Genomic DNA, 22,195 nt, shown 5'->3' with positions numbered 1-22,195 from the left:
GTGTTCCCTCTCTTGCTGTCTCCCTCTCTGTCAAATAAATAAATAAAATCTTTAAAAAAAAAAAAAAAACTTTACAAGGACAATACAAAAAAGGGAAATAATAAACAAATTGAAAATAAAACTTTATGAATTGTGCCTTTAATTATAGCACCCAAAGCTTCAAATAACAAAGATTAAATTTAATGAAATATGTGCAAGACCTGTACATTTACAAGCAACGGAATATTTTTAAGAAAAATGTAAAAGATTTAAATAAAAGAAGGAATATAACATGTTCATGGATTGGAAGACTCTGTATTTAAAGATGTCAATTTTCAGGGCGCCTGGGTGGCTCAGTTGGTTAAGTGACTGCCTTCGGCTCAGGTCATGATCCTGGAGTCCCTGGATCAAGTCCCGCATCGGGCTCCCTGCTCGGCAGGGAGCCTGCTTCTCCCTATGACCCTCACCCCTCTCATGTGCTCTCTCTCTCTCATTCTCTCTGTCTCAAATAAATAAATAAAATCTTAAAAAAAAAAAAAATAAAGATGTCAATTTTCTCCTAATTTATCTATAGAGTCAGAACAATCTATAGAGTAAGCACAATGCCAATCAAAATAAAAGCAGTTTGGGGGGTGGGGCTTACATAATGAACTAAGAATAGCTAAGATAATCTTGAAGAAGACAAATAAAACAGGTGGAGCTATACTACTAGGTATCAAGACTTAAGTCATAATAATTCACTGTGCTATTGGCGCAAGGTAATATAAATGGACCAATGGAACATAATAGTCCAGAAACATATCTACACATATGACAAAATGACATTACAATGCAGAGGGGAAAGGATGGTCTTTTCAATAAATAATGCTGGGCAAATTAGGTATCAATTTCAACTGGGAAAGAGTACATTTTGATCCCAGTCTCACACAACATACAAACGTCATTTAAATATGAAAGGTAGGGGCGCCTGGGTGGCTCAGTCAGTTAAGGGTCTGCCTTCGGCTCAGGTCATGATCCCAGGGTCGTAGGTTCGAGCCCCGCATCAGGCTCTCTGCTAGCAGAGAGCCTGCTTCTCCCTCCCTCTCAGCCTGCCGCTTCCCCTGCTTGAGCTCTCTCTCTCTCCCCCTCTTTCTCTCTGTCAAATAAATAAATAAAATCTTAAAAAAAATAAATATGAAAGGTTAAACAATAAAGAATCCTTTAGAAGAAAAAATAGGAAAATATTGATGACTTCGGATTTCTTAAACAGAACATAAAAACACTATACAGGATAGAAATGGAAAAATTGGACTATATTAAGATTAAGAACTTCCAGTTATCAAAAGTCACCATCAAAAGAATAAAAAGGCAAATTACAGAGTATAAAGAGAATATCACTTATGTTGAACAAAGAACTCATAACCAGAATATATTAAAAAAACCCTTACAAAATCACCAAAGAAAAGGCAGACAATTCAAGAGAAAACAGGCAAAGATTTGAACAGGCACTCATAACAGAGAACATCCAAATGGCTGATAAACATAGTAAAAGTTTTTTTTTAAGGATTTTATTTATTATGTGACAGAGAGAGAGACAGCGAGAGAGGGAACACAAGCAGGGGGAGTGGGAGAGGGAAAAGCAGGCTTCCCGCCGAGCAGGGAGCCCGATACAGGGCTCGACCCCAGGACCCTGGGATCATGACCTGCGCCGAAGGCAAACGCTTAATGATTGAGCCACCCAGGCGCCCCAGGAAAAGTTTTTTTAAAATATGATTAGTCACCAGGAAAATGAAAATTGAACCTATGTTTTAAAATCTTATTTATTGATTTATTTTTGCAATAGAGTGAGAGAGAGAGAGAGAAGGTGGGAGAGAGAGAGGATGAGCAGAAAGCGAAGGAAACTCCCTGCTGAACAGGGAACCAGATGTGGGACTTGATCCCAGGACCCTGGGATCATGACCTGAGCCGAAGGCAGACGCTTAACCAACTGAGCCACCCAGGTGCCCCTGAACCCATGTTTTAAATATAGCTACCTATGTCCTATGATGGCTAAAATGAAAAATACAGGCACACCAAATGTTGGTGAAGATGTAGAACAGGAACAAATGGAATTCTCATACACTGCAGGTCAGAGAGTTGATTAGTACAACAGCCACTTTGGAAGACTTGTTGGTATCTACTAAAGCTGAGCATGAGTTCTTGAGTATGTAGTCAACAGGAATGCTAACATATGCTATATTACAAAGCTGTGATCACCAAGACAGCATGGTACTGGCACAAAAACAGACACATAGATCAATGGAACAGAACAGAGAGCCCGGATATGGACCCTCAACTCTATGGTCAACTACTCTTCAACAAAGCAGGAAAAAATATGCAATGGAAAAAAGACAGTCTCTTCAAGAAATGGTGCTGGGAAAATTGGACAGCTATATACAGAAGAATGAAACTCGGCCATTCTCTTACACCATACACAAAGATAAACTCAAAATGGACGAAAGACCTCAATGTGAGACAGGAATTCATCAAAATCCTAGAGAAGAACATAGGCAGTAACCTCTTCGACATTGGCCACAGCAACTTCTTTCAAGACACATCTCCAAAGGCAAGGGAAACAAAAGCAAAAATGAACTTTTGGGACTTGATCAAGATAAAAAGCTTCTGCACAGCAAAGGAAACAGTCAACAAAACAAAGAGGCAATCCACGGAATGGGAGAAGTTATTTGCAAATGACACTACAGATAAAGGGCTGGTATCCAAGATCTATAAAGAACTTCTCAAACTCAACACCAAAAAACAAATAATCAAGTCAAAAAATGGGCAGAAGACATGAACAGACACTTCTCCAAAGAAGACATACAAATGGCTAACAGACACATGAAAAAATGTTCATCATCATTAACCATCAAGAAATTTAAATCAAAACCACATTGAGATACCACCTTACACCAGTTATAATGGCAAAAATGGACAGGGAAAGAAACAACAAATGTTGGAGAGGTTGTGGAGAAAGGGAAACCCTCTTACACTGTTGGTAGGAATGCAAGTTGGTACAGCCACTTTGGAAAATAGTGTGGAGGTTCCTCAAAAAGTTAAAAATAGAGCTACCCTATGACCCAGCAATTGCACTACTGGGCATTTACCCCAAAGATATAGATGTAGTGAAAAGAAGGGCCACATGCACCCCAATGTTCATAGCAGCAATGTCTGCAATAGCCAAACTGTGGAAAGAGCCGAGATACCCTTTAACAGACGAATGGATAAAGAAGATGTGGTCCAGGGGCGTCTGGGTGGCTCAGTAGTTAAGCATCTGCCTTCGCCTCAGGTCATGATCCCAGGGTCCTGGGATCGAGCCCCGCATCGGGCTCCCTGCTCAGCCAGGAGCCTTCTCTCTCTCCCACTCCCCCTGCTTGTGTTCCCTCACTAGCTGTCTCTCTCTGTGTCAAATACATAAAATAAAAAAAAAAAGAGTAAAAAGAAAAAAGAAAAGAAGATGTGGTCCATATATACAATGGAATATTACTCAGCCATCAGAAAGAATGAATACCCAACTTTTGCATCAACATGGATGGGACTGGAGGAGATTATGCTAAGTGAAATAAGTCAAGCAGAGAAAGTCAATTATCATATGGTTTCACTTATTGGTGGAACATAAGGAATAGCATGGAGGACATTAGCAGAAGGAAGGGAAAAATGAAGGGGGGGAAATCAGAGGGGGAGACGAACCATGAGAGACTATGGACTCTGGAAAACAAACTGAGGGTTTTAGAGGGGAGGGAGTGGGGGGATGGGTTAGCCCAGTGATGGGTATTAAGGAGGGGACTACTGCATGGAGCACTGGGTGTTATACGCAAACAATGAATCATGGAACTCTATATCAAAAACTAATGATGTACTGTATGGTGACTAACATAACATAATAATAAAAATAATAATAATAGAGGAATGCTAATGTACAGCCATCAAGATTTATGTACAAGAATGTTCATACTGGTATTATCTGTAACACACCAAACTGGAAGCTACCTGAATGCCCATCAATATTAGAGTGGATACACTGTGGTATAGGGACACAATGCAAATCTATCCAGTAATGAGAACACATGACTAGGCCCAACAACATGACTAAGTTGAGCAAAACAAAATATTGAGCAAAATAAATTAGACAAAAAAGAGTTATGCCCTATGTGATCCCAAACTTACACAGTTCAAAAGTAGGCTAAATTTGTCTCTGGTATTAAAAGTGAAAATAGTGGTTGCCCTTGTGGGACAGTGACTGAAAGTGGCACAGGGAGACCCTCTCAGGGGGGCAAAGCAATGTTCTGTTTCTTGATCTGTGTACCGGCTACATGATATGTTAGCTTTGTGAAACTTCATCATGCTGTGCCCTTATGATCTGCTCACTTCTCTGGAAGTGTGATATACTTAAAAGGTTTTTAAGACCTGTATTATTTCTACAAGTATTAGAATTGAGCAGAGGGGTCCAATGAAATAATAAAAAATGTAACACACTTGCTATGTCTTTGACAAGATGAATAGTTGAATAGATTGTACTTCCTAATGTGAAGAGTTTAATTCAGTAGCTTAGCAAGGACGTGGTCAGATTTGGGATCTGGTTAGTAGGCCCACAAAGGATATTTCATCCAGTACCAAAAAGTAGGAAACACATCAAATCACTTGCAGTTTAATGGTCACTTTGGGTCAGAGAGTAAACTAAGACTAGAATGGGAAAACAGTAGAAAATAGTAGTATAAATGAGCAGAGAAAGAGAGAGGGAGACAGTATGAAGGTAAGTGAGCAGACTAGGCGAGCCTGAAATTTCCTGAGCCTTCACTCACCCTGGTTGAATGTCAACGTCAGCAGCTCTATCCAAACCTAGGAAACTGAATATACATAAACCAAATACAACGATAAAAATGCCTGAACCACATTTTGAAAAATTAAGGAGAGAAAAACAGGAAGACCAAGAGAGGGTCATAGAATGAAAAAAATATTAGATAAATACCTAGAAAGGAATGGAAAGGTAGACAAGGTGCAATAACGGATAAAATATCAAAATTTTAAATAAAGATATGTTCACTAGGTTAACTTTATGTAAGTAATTCACCGCCCCCCCAAAAAAAAAATGAAAAGGGAAAACCAAGAAAACTAGAGAATAATTGCAGGAGTTCCATCATCTGACCAATAGGGGTTTCCAAACAATTAGAAACATTAAAGAAATAATTTAACAAAAATTCCCAGGACTGAAAAGCAACAGTCTAAAGAGTGAAAGGCCATTAGAGTGCACTGTCCAATACACAGTCCCTGGACACATGTGACTAGTTATGTTAAATATAAATTTATTAAAAATAGCTAAAATAAAAAATGCCATTCCTCAGCCACACCGGCCACATTTCAAGTGTGTAATAGCCTCATGTCGCTGGAGGCAACCATATTGGACAGCACAGATACACAACATTTGCATCACTGCAGAAAGGTCTCTTGGACAGCTCTGCTCAGAATGATGGATGAGGGCACCTGGGTGGCTCAATCAGTTAAATGCCTGCCTTCAGCTCAGGTCATGATCCCAGGTCCTGGGATCAAGTCCCACATCAGTCTCCTTGCTCACTGGGGAGCCTGCTTCCCCCTCTGCTGGCTTGTGCACATTCTCTCTCTCTCTGACAAATAAATAAAATCTTAGAAAAAAAAAATGATGGATGAAAACAGATCTCTGAAGGCACACTGCCATGAACTTACAGAACACCAGAGACAAAAAGATCCCAAATGCTTGAAGAGAGAGTGAGCGGATCAAGACACAGTTCATATACAAGGACTCAGAAATCAGAAGGGCACTAATCTTCTCAACAGTGATACTAGAGACAAGTCTCTATGTCTTCAAGTTCACAGAGAAAATTCTAGCCCACCTAGAAGTCTAAGTTCAAATCATCCATCAAGAATGGCAGTAGAGCAGAGATATATTCAGACATTCACATTCTTAAAAAAAAAATTTACTCCTCTGCATCATTCTCCTGAAAGCTGTAAGAAGATGGCCTTTGCCAAAATGAGGGAGAAAACCAAGAAAGAAAGCACCTCAGAGTCTTCAAACAGGTAATTCAGTGCAGCAGAGAGGCGAGCGGAATGCCCAGGATGATAGCCCTGCACACGCTACAGGGAGCAAACAGACTAGGCCAAGGCAAGGAGAGAGCCTCAGGAGGGCTTGACCATGCAGAGGCGAGTGATGCTTCTGGTGGAAATAGACTAATGGGCCATAGAAAACTCATCAAATTATAAAAAGGAACTCTTGATTCCAAGGAATATGAAAACTTGCCTAGAAATGGAAGCATAGACTTGTGAATAAAGAGAAGTTTGTCATTCACCAACTAGGACTCAATACCCATCCCAGTTTGGGGAGGGTGGGAAGTGAGTGGGAGGCAAGAGGATATTAGCAACCTAAACTCTTAGCTTCCAAGTAATCAACAAGTAGCAGTAAGAGCATGTCATTTAATGACACAGCAGTAAACATGAGAAGAAACTACAGAACTGGTTGAAACTGGACTTAGAGGAAAATGGGAATGGAGATCAGGCGGAGCAAGGGACCACTAGTTTTCCTATAGCCACTGTAGTACTGTTCAACTTTATAAAGCATATACATTTATATATTTGATTTTTAAAATAAAATTTTAGAAGCCTCAGACCAGGTATGAGCCCCTCCCAACCCCCTTTGTGGACAAGTGCTCCTTCTGTGTGCTCTCAACATGCCGAGGCTGACCTTCTGCCATATTGAATCTGTCTATTCAGGGATGTGACTTTTCTCCAGAAATGGGGCACATCTGGACCTGATCCAGAGCGGTGCCAAGGAAATGTCTGTGGATCTAAGCAAAAGCCAGGACAAGAACCTTCCTGCTGATCTTTTAGGCATGTTTGAAGTTCAGATGAACCCTGAGGGCAGGTGTTGGGAAATCCCCAAATGATAAAGGATGACTGCTACTGGTGAGAGTCTAGGTGTTTTTCCAATATGTGTTTCACAAACAGCCTCAAGATGTTTTTACTGAAGGCCTTCTGTGTGCTCAGCAGAGTGCTGGGCCCTAAGAAAACACCAGTGGGGCCAAAATTGGCCTCAAAGCCATCCCTGTCCCTTGGGGGCCTGTGGGGTCCATCCCAGCAGTGGGACTAATGAACTTGTCTGGAAGCAGCTCAGCATAGTGAATGAGGCCACAGGTCAGAGGGCTCCACCATTCCCAATCTCTCACCTTGAACAAGTCATTAACCTCTCTGTGTTTCAGTTTCTTCCAAGGCCTCTTAGCACTAAATGAGAAATCTGTAAAATTAAAGGCTTTGACTTGAGACCTTTGCAGTTCTCTGATTTTTCCATTTCATCTTGGTAATCAATCGTGTTATGGTTCCAATTGCAGGAATGAGACACACTGCTTTTGAAAACACACAGATGCCAAAGAAAAGGTAGCTTTTTAAACTTTTCATCTTTAACATCATCACCTCCTTGAGACACTTCCTCGGGTAAGACTGGGGAGGCAGAATTTCATCTGCCTAAATATTTCATTTCCTAAAACAACTTCTTGGTCTGACTTGGGTAAAGAGCTTTTCTGAGTTCAGTCTTTCTGATCATACTTCCCCCCGCCCCCACTGCCTTTCCCTGCTCCTCCCAGAATGAGCTCAGGATTTTTGGGGTGACTTCAGGGTGGGATATTGTGCCTCAGACCCTCTCTCTGCCCCGGGTCTTAAAAGTGACACCTCCCTGCCCTGGTTCCACAGAGGGTCCTTGATGGTGTGTGGCTGTGTCCATAGCTCTATAAGGCCTGGGACTTGCCCCTGCAGACCTGGGCCCTTCTCACTGGCCTTCAGTACCCATGTCAGTTAGAAACCCAGAATATTTTTGTGGTAATCTGGAGTATACATAACAGTGTTTTTTAAAAATTTATTATTTATTCCAGAGAGAGAGAGAGCGAGCGAGCACATGAACAGGTGGGAGGGGCAGAGGGAGAGGGAGAAGCAGACTCCCCGCTGAGTGGGAGCCCAATATGGGGCTCAATTCCAGGATCCTGAGATCACGACCTGAGCCGAAGGCAGACACTTAACCAACTGAGCCATGCAGGCGCCCCTTTATAACACTCTGTTTTAATAAACCATAGGTTCCTCCTTGAGCTCCAGTCAGGATATCAAAGGCCATTGGGTTTTGGAGGGCCATCTTTTGAATTTGTGGGTGACCTGCATATTGAGTTCAGTTAAAGGTGATTACTGTATGCTTGGCTCAAGCCTCTACTTGCAATTTTATATCAATAGAGGTGACTCCTCTATTGGGGAGGAACATGGCTAAGGGATAAAACCACCAAGAAGCCCTCTTTGTTTGATGTCTAGTCTTAACAATATCCTAATTACAAGGAATCACTGACAAGTGGGAGAGGATTTATCTGGGAATATGGGCATCCCCAAGTGTATCATCCAATCCAAACATAAGAAAAGTGGGGTCATCCATTATCTCTACAAGTCCATAGTTAACCCCATGGAGTGGGGTACACTCTGGCTTTTAAGGAACAATTTTGTCATCCCAGCCACAGAGAACTGGTCAAGGTGCTAGTTAACTTACACAGATGTTGGAGAACCCATTCCATTTTCCAGCTGTTCCAATAATCTTATGTCCAGGGGTCCTGTTATTATCCCCACAGGATAACAAGAACAAAGAGTGGGGCGCCTGGGTGGCTCAGGCGTTGAGCGTCTGCCTTCGGCTCAGGTCATGATCCCAGGGTCCTGGGATCGAGCCCCACATCGGGCTCCCTGCTCGGCGGGAAGCCTGCTTCTCCCTCTCCCACTCCCCCTGCTTGTGTTCCCTCTCTGTCTCTCTCTCTGTCAAATAAATAAATAAAATCTTTAAAAAAAAAAAAAAAAAAAAAAAAAAAAAAAACAAGAACAAAGAGTATCTATACATGTGCTATTGTGGCAATTTTTCAGAACTTTACCTCAAGTTGTCTAGCTTAGGAAAACAACAAATATTCAAAGACAATCAGAACTAGAATTTAACATCCACAAATGTGTATTACTGAAACATAATTTTTCTCTAAATTCACCCTTATTTCTAGAGATAGCCAAATCAAGACTAATTCATTTGCAATACAAGACCAATTTAATAAACTTGGCTGAATTATTTTCATTAGCTCAGCAAGAATAGTGATTGACCCTATAGATCTAAAATCTGCTTTGATAGAACTATTCAAAAGGAATCTCAATTGAACTTTCAGTAGCCTCTCTAGGGCAGAAGCCAAGCCAAATACTTGCCATCAAACATGCCTGCAATACCTGTAGATTTGGGCAAATTCCTCTTCTTGAGGTCCCCAACATATCCCGAGGTTCCTGCACCTGCCAGGAAGTGACATTGTTTACTCACCTGGTAAGGCTGCTGGGAACTCTGGAAGCAAGGTATCAGGCCAACAGTTCTAAGGGGGCTTTATTGGCTCCATAAAGTCAACCTTAGTTCCTTAAAGCTGTCTGGGCATATCTGAGTCTATGCATGTCTCTCAACTATGACATTCCAGTCAAAGCCTTGCTAAAATAACCAATGTTCCCAGTGGTGTCCTGTTACAAGGAGAACAGATTCTTATTGAACTTATGCAAACAACTATGATTGTCATGAAAGAAGAAGTACTCACTGAAAAGTTTTGAATAGAGAGAAAAGTTAAATGCTTCCATTTGTTCACAAATGAATATTTTATCACATTTCTGTAAATCCTAGATATATCTTTTTTTTTAATGTTTTTTTATTTATTTATTCATGAGAGTCAGAGAGAGAGAGAGAGAGGCAGAGGCAGAGGGAGAAGCAGGCTCCCCGCCCAGCAGGGAGCCCGACGCGGGACTCGATCCCAGGACCCTAGGATCATGACCTGAGCCGAAGGCAGACGCTTAACCATCTGAGCCACCCAGGCACCCCAATCCTAGATATATCTTAGGAGAAAGTTTCCTTAATCTGGAAGAGCAAACATTAGAGAACCAGCAATGTTTCAAACGAGTCACAAAACCATAATCATCTTCTTCAGTTCATTTAGTTCCATGTTATTAATTCTTACTCCATTTGAATGGAGCTTTTTAGTCAGTTCTGGAAATTCTTCCCCATTTGTTTTCTGATTCTTAGAGATATCAAATATGTGTTTTGTCAAAAGTCCATTTTATGAATCTCCTGGAAGATGAAACACATTTTGCAAGAGCATCTGAACAGTAAGTATAAATGACTAAAAAAATCACAAATGGACATTGTTAATGATCTGAGAGTTCATTGTGATGTAGCTGATAAGGAAATTCAGTTATTTCTGTGACACATAACACACAACACTTTCATAATCATAATATAGTGTGATGACCTTATACCAGAACATACCATACCAAATCAACATTCCTAATTCGTCAAAAAGACCTCATTTGCGATTTTAAATCTTGGCGAAGTTTGTTAAAAACCTTAGAAAGTTTTAAAGCACATTAAGGAGGGTACGTGTTGTAATGAGCACTGGGTGTTATATGCAAATAATGAATCATGGAACACTACATCAAAAACTAATGATGTACTGTATGGTGACTAACATAATAAAAAAATAAAATAAAATAAAGAACATGCCTAAATAGGATTATAGATAATCAAAAAGACCTGATAAAGACAAAACATAGAAACTGGTTTTTCCGGGCAGACAAAGAAAAAGCAACTTTGTTTACATTTTCTTACCAAGAGCAGCAATAAATAATCCAAGAAAATCTTGTCTCTTTAACAGACAGAAAGCAGAATTTCAATCTTATACCAGCATATTTTACCTATTCATTTCAATCTTAGTCCAGTCCATCCTGACCACACAAAAAATTCCTTTCCAAAGATTTCCCTTCACAACCTTCTACAATTTTCTTTTGCATTCATATTTTGTCCCAAACCATTTCTCTCCAAACAACCGGTCTCATTTTAGGACAAAGTTACTTTCTTTTTCCTTCAACAAAAATGTATTCCCACTCCTTATACCTTTCTTACACATCTCCTATTTCCCCACATACAGAGTTGCTTCCCTTACTTCCATCAGTCTTAATTACATTTAGCAGAATTTTAACCCTTAGAAACCTTAGTCTTCCACTCAAAACTCAGTAGTAATCAATTGTGAATTGTTACACCAGAATTCTTATTTTATTTTTTTAATTTAAAATCAATTAGCCAACATATAGTACATCATTAGTTTCAGATGTAATGTTCAATAATTCATCAGTTGCGTATAACACCCAGTGGTCATTACATCAAGTGCCCTCTTTAATGCCCATCACCCAGTTACCCCATCAGCCTACCCACCTCCCCTCCAGCAATCCTGTTTGTTTCCTATAGATAAGAGTCTCTCACGGTTTTTCTCCCTCTCTGAGGACTTCCCATTCAGTTTTCCCTCCCTTCCCCTATGATCCTCTGTTTTGTTTGTTAAATTTCACATATGAGTGAAACCATATGATAATTATCTTTCTCTGATTGACTTATTTCACTCAGCATAATACCCTCCAGTTCCATCCACGTCAATATAAATGGTAAGTATTCATCCTTTTTGATGGCTAGGTAATATTCCATTGTATGTATACACCACATCTTCTTTACCCATTCATCTGTCGATGGACATCTCGGCCCTTTCCATAGTTTGGCTATTGTGGACATCGCTGCTATGAACACTGGGGTGCAGGTGCCCCTTTGGATCACTACATTTGTATCTTTGGGGTAAATATCTAGTACTGCAATTGCTGGGTCATATGGTAGCTCTATTTTCAACTTCTTGAGGACCCTCCATACTGTTTTCCAGAGTGTCTGTACCAGCTTGCATTCCCAGCAGCAGTGTAAGAGAGTTCCCCTTTCTCTGCATACTCGCCAATATCTGTTGTTTCCTGTCTTGTTAATTTTAGCCATTCTGACTATACACTGGAATTCTTTAGATGGCAGATTTATGAATCAATTAAACACAAAGCAGGTTTACCAAGAGACTCAAATATCCTTGGTTTGTGTGCAGTAAGAAGCCAAAAGACAAACCTAAGTTCAGTAATCAACGCTTTAGTATCTTACCTCATTTGGAAAAGATTTAGATGTCCAATGAATTCAAGCCAATTTATCACTCAAGCAAAACTTCAAAGTTTCAGGTTACCAAACACTTTGAAAGCTATGGTAACAATTACCCTGGAAAACATTAAGATGGACAAAACTAACCATTCTTTTTAAGTCATCTTTTTGTGAATAACTTGCAAGCTTATTTGACCTTGAGTAAACCTTGGTAGAATAAAAGTTTCAACTAGTTTAAATACCAAATTATGTTCCACTTGGGTCCACTTAAAAGTCAATCAATTTGTTCCGCTTTGTCAAATTTTACCTGGGGACAGTGGCACGGAAATCTGAAGTGGCTGTGTTAAGTTCAATGGGTGCTCCTAGCTACTTCACAGAAAAGGTAGGAAGAGGAACCAATGGTGCCAGAGGCACCCAGGATGGTATAGGAGGGGAAGGGGGAGGCCGAAGAGGTGAAGTGCTGCCAGAGGGCAGAGAAAGAGGATTCCCGGTTCTAAAGCTCATCAACTCGGACAAATGAGCAGGTGCCATGTTTTCTTTCCACCATCAAGTGGAAATAAATCCATGTTGGGTGGGAGAAGACAGGGAACTACCCTGAAACAAAAGGAGTTTCGGCAGCTGCTTGGGAATCTCCTTCTTTTTTTAAAAAAAGATTTTATTTATTTATTTATGTATTTATCTATCTATCTATCTATCTATCTATCTGTTTGTTTGACAGAGAGAGAGAGAGCGTGAGCGCACAAGTAGACAGAGTGGCAGGCAGAAGCAGGCTTCCTGCTGAGCAGAGAGTCGAATCAGAGCTGGAGCCCAAAACCCTGGGATCATGACCTGAGCCGAAGGCAGACGCTTAACCTGAGCTACCCAGGCACCCCTGCTTGGGAATATTCCTTCAAGTCCCCATCCTGAGGTAGACTAAGCAGAGACAGTTGGTTCCAATGATTATAGCCATTAACCCTGGAAATGAATGAGGGAGAAGCCCCTGTATCTATTTGGAGGTGGAACAGCAAGAGAGTCCCCATCCAGTACCTCTGGAGGCAGCTGGTTAGCCTGGTTAGCGGCCAAAGACATTCTGTAAAAGGCTCTTAGGTCAGGGTCCCGATTTAGGGCCAGGACACTGAGCAAGACACATATGGGACTTATGATCATGGGGAGGAATTCCAGCAAAGCTGAACAAGCTGGAAAACAGTATCTTAAGAGAGAGTTCCATGGATGGGCCATATGTCTTCATCTGGGAGTTTGTAGGGAGGCCAGGAAACATAAAAAGATATGTTTTTCCTCAGGCCTCGGGGGGTCAGATTGTTCTAGCTTTTAAGAATACAGCCTAGGGGGCACCTGGGTGGCTCAGTCGTTAAGCGTCTGCCTTCGGCTCAGATCATGATCCCAGGATCCTGGGATCGAGCCCCACGTCAGGTTCTCTGCTCAGCGGGAAGCCTGCTTCTCCCTCTGCCTCTCCCCCTGCTTGTGCGCTCTCTCTCTCTCTCTCTCTCTCTCTGTCAAATAAATAAATAAAATCTTTAAAAAAAAAAAAAAAGAATACAGCCTAAAGGGGCGTCTGGGTGGCTCAGTCGTTAAGGATCTACCTTCGGCTCAGGTCATGATCCCAGGGTCCTGGGATCGAGCCCCACATCGGGCTCCCTGCTCAGCGGGAAGCCTGCTTCTCCCTCTCCCACTCCCCCTGCTTGTGTTCCCTCTCTGGCTGTGTCTCTCTGTCAAATAAATAAACAAAATCTTAAAAAAAAATTACAGCCTAAGGGTGAGTCCAAAGGAGGAGACAGGCTCCCATAGGTGGGAAAGACCAGCTGCTGATTCCCAAGGGGCATCCGGCCAAAGGGAATGATGAGGGAACAGAAGGCAAGCTGAGGACAAAGCAGAAGCTGGTACCCTCCAACTCCTCCCCCCCCCCCCCCCGGGGGATATATGGGACATTCCTCAGGCACTCCTGGCTGCCCTAAAGGAAAAACAAATGGTTAACTGATAGAGATCACAGTCCTGCAGGACAGGAGTCTCCCTTAGTTTACAAATGTCCTAGTGATTTACAAGGAAGAAGCTTTCTTATCAATAACCTAACTTCCAGAGACCCACAACTCAGTTTCCTGAAGCCCTAACATCACCCTCCCCTACATGAAATTGAGGGAGGCTGAGGCAGAAGGAAATGTAAATAAAACTGAATTTCTTTTGAACCTGAAGCCCATTGACAAGGAGGTGTGATAGGAAGAATGTAACATCCCTCCAGGAAACTCCCAACTGTCTTCATGTTAGTGTCCCATTAGAGGGGAAAACAACCTTGGCTTGACAATAACCAGGCCTCCAGTATCCGGAGAGTCTTTAGCTATGACAGTCCTTCTGGACACCCCCTTTGTCCTCTCCTCCCCAACTCCTGAGTATATATAATCAGCCACTCCTCAAGACCACAGGGCAGCAGCTCTTTCTGCCCACGGGTCCTGTCCCCGTGCTGTGATAAACCACCATTTCGCACCGAAGACGCCTCAAGAATTCCTTCTTGGTCCTCGGCTCCGGACTCCACCCCACTGAACCTCACCTATATTCCGAAACTGCATCCGGAATGGAGCTCCGGCTGGAGGTCGCGATTTCACTCAGGGTGACCCGCTGACCTGAAAAAGGACAGGACCCACGGGAGGCGGCAGACTGCTGTGGTGGCGGCGTCCCGGTAGCATCCCACCACGGAGAGGGTCACGGCAACTGGCCTGGCGCTTCCTGTGGGCACGTGCCCTGGCAGCAGGGAGAGCCGCACACCAGTTCGGCGGGGAAAAGGAGGGCACAGGAGCGCGCTCGGCTTTGCCCGCAGATCCAGACGGCGGCTGGAGGCGCGGGCCGAGAGGGACAGGGCCGGAGGCCGCAGGAAGCTCGGCGGCCCAGACGCCAGAGGCCGCAAGGGATCCCACCCGAGCCCGGACGTGTGCGGATTCGCAGTTGCGCGGGACGCTGGGACCACACCTCCCGGCTGCAGTGAGAGAGCAGAGGCCAGGGGTCCTGCGCCCTCACAGGTGCGGGCAGTCTGACCTGCTCGGCCTCAGCCCTTCAGACGGCGCGGGAGAGCCGCCCCAGCAGGGCACCTTCCGTGTCTCAGAAGTACTGGGGTTAGGCTGCGGAAGGACCGCAAAGAGAGAGAGAGGGAAGGGCCTCCCCGAAGGGCAGAGGGGGAAACCCCTCACCCTTCTGGGCAGTGGCGTCGGCCTGGTTCCCCCTGGGGCTTGGGACCCTCCGCAAGGAGTCACCTCCGCGGAGGTTGTCAGTTCCCCGAGGAGTACTAGACTGGGTGCACTGAGGGAAAGTCCCCAGAAATTCCTGGAGAATCCGGGGAGCGTCCCGGGACTGATAAAGGCCCTCATCAGTGGCCACCAAATGTGTGTGTGGGGGGTGGGGGGGCAGGCTCCCCATGTGAGGCTATCAAATGTGGTATCTAAATGGAGTGTCTGTCCCAATCGGATGGGGCCCCCCAAATACGGGGCGACGATCCAGTGGAAGCCTGCGCACAGGCTGTGAAAGAATTCACCTGAGGCAGAACAAAGGAGATAGAAGTTTATTGGATACACTGCAAGGACACAGTGGGTGGGGACTGTTTGGGGAAGATGAGGTATGGTGACAAAGGGCATTTTCTCCTTTTTGGCAACGGTGCCCGGTTGTAAGTAGCCCATTGGTAGGTTTGGGTCTATGGATATTTTGAGATGGGTCACCTGATGGGCCTGTCTGTATCCAGCCAGGGGGTCGCTGTGGGCCCTTTCTACAATCCATCACTCAAGCCTGTTTGCCTAAAAGTGGCTTCTATAGTATGCTCTTTTCAGGAGAAAAAGAGAAGCTGGGAAGGCTGTTATAAACTGAAGTCCACTGGAGTAACCCTGGAGTTAGAAGTGTGGTGGCTTCTCATTGGCTGAGCTCTTCTGAGGCAGAAGGGGTGGTGGGTTGTACAAGGAGAGCCCTTCTTCCTCCAGTTGGGATAGTAGGGTAGAGCAAGGTCAAGTCTATCTCTTCTTGTTGCGTCTGTGTGGTAGGGCGTGAGGGCGCCCCCTGCTGACACCTCCCCACTCCAACTCCGTGAGGTTCACATTATTCTCACTTCACAAAGGCACTTCTAGAAGGGGGATGTTTATATTGTTTTTTGGAAAATTCCTGAAGAACATCAGCTGAGACATCAATACCTTCATAGTTAAACCTCCATGAAAGATGTATGCAATTACTTTCTCAAATGGCAGATTGAAGCTGGACTTGACTAGGCTGGAGCCCAAATGTCCAAACCAACATGGCTTCCTGAGGACTGAGGATAATACAGCTATGAAAGTAATAGCTGACATTGATTACGTGCTCACTGCGTGCTCTGAAGTCTGTGTCCTAAACACCTCACACACATCATCTAGTTTAATCGTCCTGTCACATAGGCCCTGGCATCATCCCCTTATTTTAACAATCTGAGGCACTAAGTCCTGAGCAATGAGGTATTAAGGAATTGTTCAAGGTCCCATGTCTGTAGTGGAGGGTGGCCCAAGCCCTGTGGGTCCAGCTATGCAAAAGGGGCACCTTTTCTTCTTTTACCCAAAACCACTGATTGGTCTAGACTCAGCCCTGGACTGAGCTGGCATTCAAAGCCCAGGGGCTCCAGGCTCAGAGATCCCCATCTCTCATCACTGTGTGGTCCTGCCTTGTTGCATTAAATAATACAAGTCAGACTAAGGTAGGGACATGGAGAGCTGTGTAGGCTCGAGCTGCTTCTGTGACCCTCTTCTCCTGGGAACAGTCACAAGCTTCCAGAAGAGTCTCTTCCATGAACTATGTTCCCGATCCATCTCAGAGTAAATTGCTGACCTGATGTTTCATAATCCCCTGTAATTCCTACAAAGACATTCTCCCTCAAAGTCAGGAAGTGGACGCTGACACATTACTGCCAAGTAACCATCAGAGCCTGTTTCCCCAATGTCCTTTATAGCAGAAGGACTTCTGATTCGGTCACTGATTTTACATTTCACCCCTCTTTAGTCTCTTTACTTCAGTCTGGAACACTTACTTAGTCTAAGTTGAGCCTTTTGTTAAAGAACAGAATTCCAACAATCAAGTTGAAGAGCTAATTGGCTTTATTAAGGGATTAATGAATCAGCACCATCACACCTGGCAAGTAGACAGATGCTCCCAGGAGGTGTACAAAATGCAGGGTTTTCTAGGAAGGAGGGTGGAGCAAGAAGTGCATAGAGGGAAAAGAAAGGATTGTTTCAGGCCAAGACACCTTCTTTCTGGGGGATGGACTTGCAGGGTTTCTATCCTGAAGATGATTCACTAGTGCCCATCAGGAAATTTCAGATGGACTGTTAAAAGTTCACCTTCCTGGGATAAGTTGAAACTGTGATTAGTCTTAGTTTGCTGTGAGGTGGGGTTGGGGGGCAAATGGCTCCAATCTGGGCTTGTTTTTTCTTTTTTTCTTTTTTTTATCACTTTCAGGACCTTGACTTTATTGAAGATGACACACCAGTTACAGATTAGGAGTAGATATTCCTTTATTTGGTTTTGTCTGATTTTTTGAGGATTTCTTGAAGGTTTGCCTCCCTGGTAAGAATATTCCAGAGGTGATGTTGAGATTTTACCCTGTCCTATTGTGGACTCTCACCAGACCACCCCTCTGTGAGGACATCTTTCTCACCTAGCTTGGGCTCCCACACCCATGCCAGGCTGCTCTTCCACATGGACACCCTCCCCACCCTACTCAGTTTCTAACTTGGAGTCACTGTGACTCTTTCTCTGCCCCTGACCCTCAATGTGGGGCTGCCCACCTGGCTGTGCCCCACCTATGGTTTTAGGACTGAATTATCCAGGAAGAAAGGCAAAGGAAGAGAAGAGAGGAGAAGAGAAAGAAGGAGTGGGGAGGGGAAGGAAAAGGAAGAATCCTGTGCAAATGGACAAATGGTTTTAGCCTTGCTGTCCAATCAACCACCTCTGATTCCATGTTCATTGTGTCGGGACAGTTGGGAGCTGAGGCTGGAACACAAAGAGAAAGTATGTTCCCTGCCTACCAGAACAGCCGGGCAGATGAGATGAAAACTTTAAATCAAAACTAATCATATAATACTAAGTGCCTCCATCGAGTTATAAAAAACATGTGCTCCAAAACCTGTAGAGTTAAACTATGAATATACTTTCTGAGCAATGGGCAAAGTCACAGTGGATTAACTCTCACCTATCTTAACATATCACATTGGAGTTCTGAACAAGCTCCACCCACCCAGTGACTGTGATGGTCAAAACATTCAGTCGCTGGCTCTCACTCATCAGTTCTATGGATTCCCCTTAATGTGCACAAAACCATCAGTTAATACTTTTGTAAAGAGGTGTTGCTTGACTGGCTCAGTGTGATAGTTAATGTAGAATATTCAAAATAATACATGTGATATAAATGTCGCTACCACAGTCATGACACTAATTCTTGTTTTCATTAAAGTTTGTTGATAAAATTGTTAAGGAAGGGGTGCCTGGGTGGCTCAGTCGTTGAGCGTCTGCCTTCGGCTCAGGTCATGATCCCGGGGTCCTGGGATCGAGCCCCGCATCGGGCTTCCTGTTCCACTGGAGGCCTGCTTCTCCCTCTCCCACTCCCCCTGCTTGTGTTCTCTCTCTCGCTGTGTCTCTCTTTGTCAAATAAATAAATAAAAAATCTTAAAAAAAAAATTGTTAAGGAAGTTTTAATCTTGATCAGTGCTCAGGGGAGTAGCTGGCACTAACTGGGGGTAGTCTGTATGAACCAGACAAGCTGAGTCTACATCTCTGGCAATTATTATCACCTCCTTTACTCTCCACAATATATAATGCTCCACACAGACACTGGGAAAGCTAAATGAATGTACAGAATCCCTAGTCATCCATCATGGGCAGTATGTGAAGGCCATCTTCATTTCTGGGTTTTACTCACAAAAGAAATTGAGGTCTCTGGTGATCTGGGATACAGCTTCTTGAAGAACAAAGGGGAAGTCCTTAGAGAAAGTCAGGCTCTGTCCACACTCCCATCTCTTGGCTCAACCTTGAGAATAATGGGTTTTTCTGTTTGAATAATCCCTTGAGTGCTCATTCTCAGGTGGATCTGCAACAGTTACACAAGCATATGAGAACCAGGAATGAAGCCTTACTGACAACAAAAACAAAGGAGACAAGAAACATGAAGGACAATAATGATTTACAAACACATAAATACTACTTTTAGATGCATATATCTGGGATCTTACTCTTACTCTGTAAGCTGTCAAGACTGGAGGGTGGGAGTATTCATCCACTACTCATTCAACAAATATCTATTGAGCACCTTCTCTGTACCAGGCTGGGGATAAAATTTTGTTGGCTTGTGTTCCTTTTGCTTTAATTTTAAGTAAAAGGCATAAACTTTTAAATTTTAAACCAGGTTCTTAGGCATCATGTCAAAGTATTTTCAAAAGTAATACAGAATGTATTTTGTGTTATGTTCAAGCTTGCAAAGTAAACCTGAGTGGGTATTATGCATTTTAATGTATGGCCATCCTCCCTGCTAAAGATCCTGTCACCTCTCCCGGTGGAACCATCCATTCTTGATGGCAGGAGTTCTTTGTGAAGCATGATGGTTGTTTTCTACCATCTCCTGCTCCAGAATGTGGTGCAAATGGTGAGCTTCTGAAGACCCTACAGTATTCTGAGTGAATCTTTAACCCCATTCTCCCCTAGTGACTATCCTAAAGTGTGGGGCAGCCACCAGCAGAGTCACCTTCTAATCTCAGTTGACTGAAGGGTAAGCAAATGCCTTAGAAGGTGAGAACTGCCAGCCTGTGGGTGAGCAGGAGCTTGCAGGGAGTGTCTGCCCCAGCCCAGGTGTGCCAGAGCCCCACTTTCTCTCAGGGCTGAGACCCCTGTTTGTAGTCAGTTACTGCTATGCAGCTGCCCTAAAGCCACAAATAAGATGGAGACCACCTCCATCTTCCTCCTCTTCTCTGATAGTCTAATAAAGGGATGAGCTGTATAATAAATGCACAAGTCCTAAAAGTAGGCCGTATTGTACAGCCTTGCTTGAAATGATTCAGTGGCCACGATTCTTTATGTTTTTCAGAGGACAGATTCCAGATCCTTCTAAAAATGTAACACCTTGTTATTTTTTAAATCTTACATGGGATGCATATATTTCCCCTGCAGAAAGACAGACACACACACACAACAAGCCTATACACAAATGTCATTTCTTAAATTATTAAAATTAAAATTCTTTACAATTTGCATCCTGGGGCTCTAAATCAACTTCAAATCACTTGTGAACTTCCCTGGATGACTATAAGCCACTGGTGGGAGTTTAAGAAAGGAATAATGACAGAGGCCTATAGTAACCTAGAACATGTAGCAGAGGAGGGAATGGGATCTGGTGCATGGGGAGGCACCAGGGAGGGGCCTGGGGACTGACCAAGCCTGGAAGGATAAGAACAGATGGGAGGAGAGCATGCAGAGCCTTCACAGAGCTCAAAGAGGGATGGAAAGGGAGCACAGCCTGAATGGAGCCAAGCTTGCAGAAGGTGGGGCCAGGTACCCAGGATGGCCTGGACCCTGGGAGTCCTTCACATCAGGCAGACATGCTTCACACCACTGATTCTCAACCTTGCTTGCCCTTGAGAATCACGGGGCACTTTTATTTTATTTATTTATTTATTTATTTATTTATTTATTTATTTATTTATTTTTTAAGATTTTATTTATTCATTTATTTGACAGAGAGAGACAGCGAGAGAGGGAACACAAGCAGGCGGAGTGGGAGAGGAAGAAGCAGGCTCCCCACTGAGCAGGGAGCCTGATGTGGGGCTCGGTCCCAGGACCCTGGGATCATGACCTGAGCCGAAGGCAGACGCCCAACGACTGAGCCACCCAGGCACCCCTCACGGGACACTTTTAAAGCCACACTCTGGGTGAATTATGTTAGAAAATCTCAGATGACCGGGCATTAGGATTTTTTGCTGTTGTTGTTCTTTCTTTCTTTTTATTATGTTTTGTCAGTCACCATACAGTACTTCATTAGTTTTTGATGTAGTGTTCCATGGTTCATTGTTTGTGTATAACATCCTGTGCTCTGGTCTGCTTCTGAAATGAGACCTGACACCACCTCCACTAGAACTGAGGCCCTATAGACCTCTCTGGTCAAATATCATTCAAATATCAGGATTATTTGTTCCAGCTTCATGAAAAATGCTGTTGGTATTTGATAAGGATTGCATTAAACATGTACATTGCTTTGGGTAGTATGGACATTTTAACAATATTTGTTCTTTCAATCCATGAGCATGGAAGATCTTTCCAATTCTTTGTGTCCTCTTCAATTTCTTTCATCACTGTTTTATAGTTTTCAGAGTACAGGTCTTTCACTTCTTTGGTTAGGCTTATTCCTAGATATCTTATTGTTTTTGGCACAATTTTAAATGGGATTGATTCCAGGATTTCTCTTTCTGCTGCTATATTATTGGTGTATAGAAATGCAGCAAATTTCTGGCATTGATTTTGTGTCCTGCAATTTTACTCAATTCATTGATCAGTTCTAGCAATTTTTTAGTGGAGTTTTTTGGGTTTTCTATATAGAGTATCATGTCATCTGCATGTAGTGAGAGTCTGATTTCTTCCTTGCTGACTTGGATGGCTTTTCTTTCTTTGTGTTGTCTGATTTGTGTGGCTAGGACTTCTAGTACTATGTTAAATAACAGTGGTGAGTGTGGACATCTCTGTCTTCTTCCTGACCATAAAGGAAAAACTCTCAGTTTTTCCCCATTGAGGATGATATTAGCTGTGGGTTTTTCATATGTGGCCTTTATTATGTTGAGGTATGTTCCCTCAAAATGTACCTTTTTGAGGATTTTTATCATGAATGGATGTTCTACTCTGTCAAATACTTTATCTGCATCTATAGAAATAATCATATCTTTCCTATCCTTTCTTTTATTAATGTGGTGTATCACATTGATTAATTTGTGAATATTGCACAGTCCTTGCAAGCCAGGAATAAATCCCACTTGATCATGGTGAATGATTTTTTTTTTAATGTTTTGTTGGATTCAATTTGCTAGTATCTGTTGAGAATTTTTGCACCCATGTTCATCAGGGATATTGGCCTGTAGTTCTCTTCTTTAGTGGAGTCTTTATCTGGTGCTGGTATCAGGGCAATGCTGGTCTCATAGAAGGGATTTGAAAGTTTTCCTTCCTTTTCTATTC

The 22,195-nt window shown here is 43.1% G+C and overlaps 1 protein-coding gene across 4 annotated transcripts in view; it reads right to left on the bottom strand.

Annotated features, from left to right (window-relative positions):
- Positions 1–17,829: 17,829 nt before the first annotated feature.
- LOC118527106 (cytochrome P450 3A12-like) overlaps positions 17,830–22,195 on the bottom strand; it is a 54,208-nt gene continuing 49,842 nt past the window's right edge. For 3 of the 4 annotated variants that reach the window (XM_078074376.1, XM_036078737.2, XM_078074375.1), the window contains one exon: positions 18,285–19,073. In XM_078074376.1, coding sequence (XP_077930502.1) covers positions 18,978–19,073 — 96 coding nt within the window. In that variant the 3' untranslated portion in view covers positions 18,285–18,977. Of the gene's footprint in view, positions 17,981–18,284; positions 19,074–22,195 lie in introns of those variants that run through there. The other variant, XR_013448691.1, reaches the window with a different exon arrangement.

The sequence above is a fragment of the Halichoerus grypus genome, chromosome 6, assembly GCF_964656455.1.
Source record: "Halichoerus grypus chromosome 6, mHalGry1.hap1.1, whole genome shotgun sequence".
Classification (NCBI taxonomy): domain Eukaryota; kingdom Metazoa; phylum Chordata; class Mammalia; order Carnivora; family Phocidae; genus Halichoerus; species Halichoerus grypus.
Note: the sequence above shows the minus strand (reverse complement) of the source record. Positions and strands in the feature narration are given on the sequence as shown.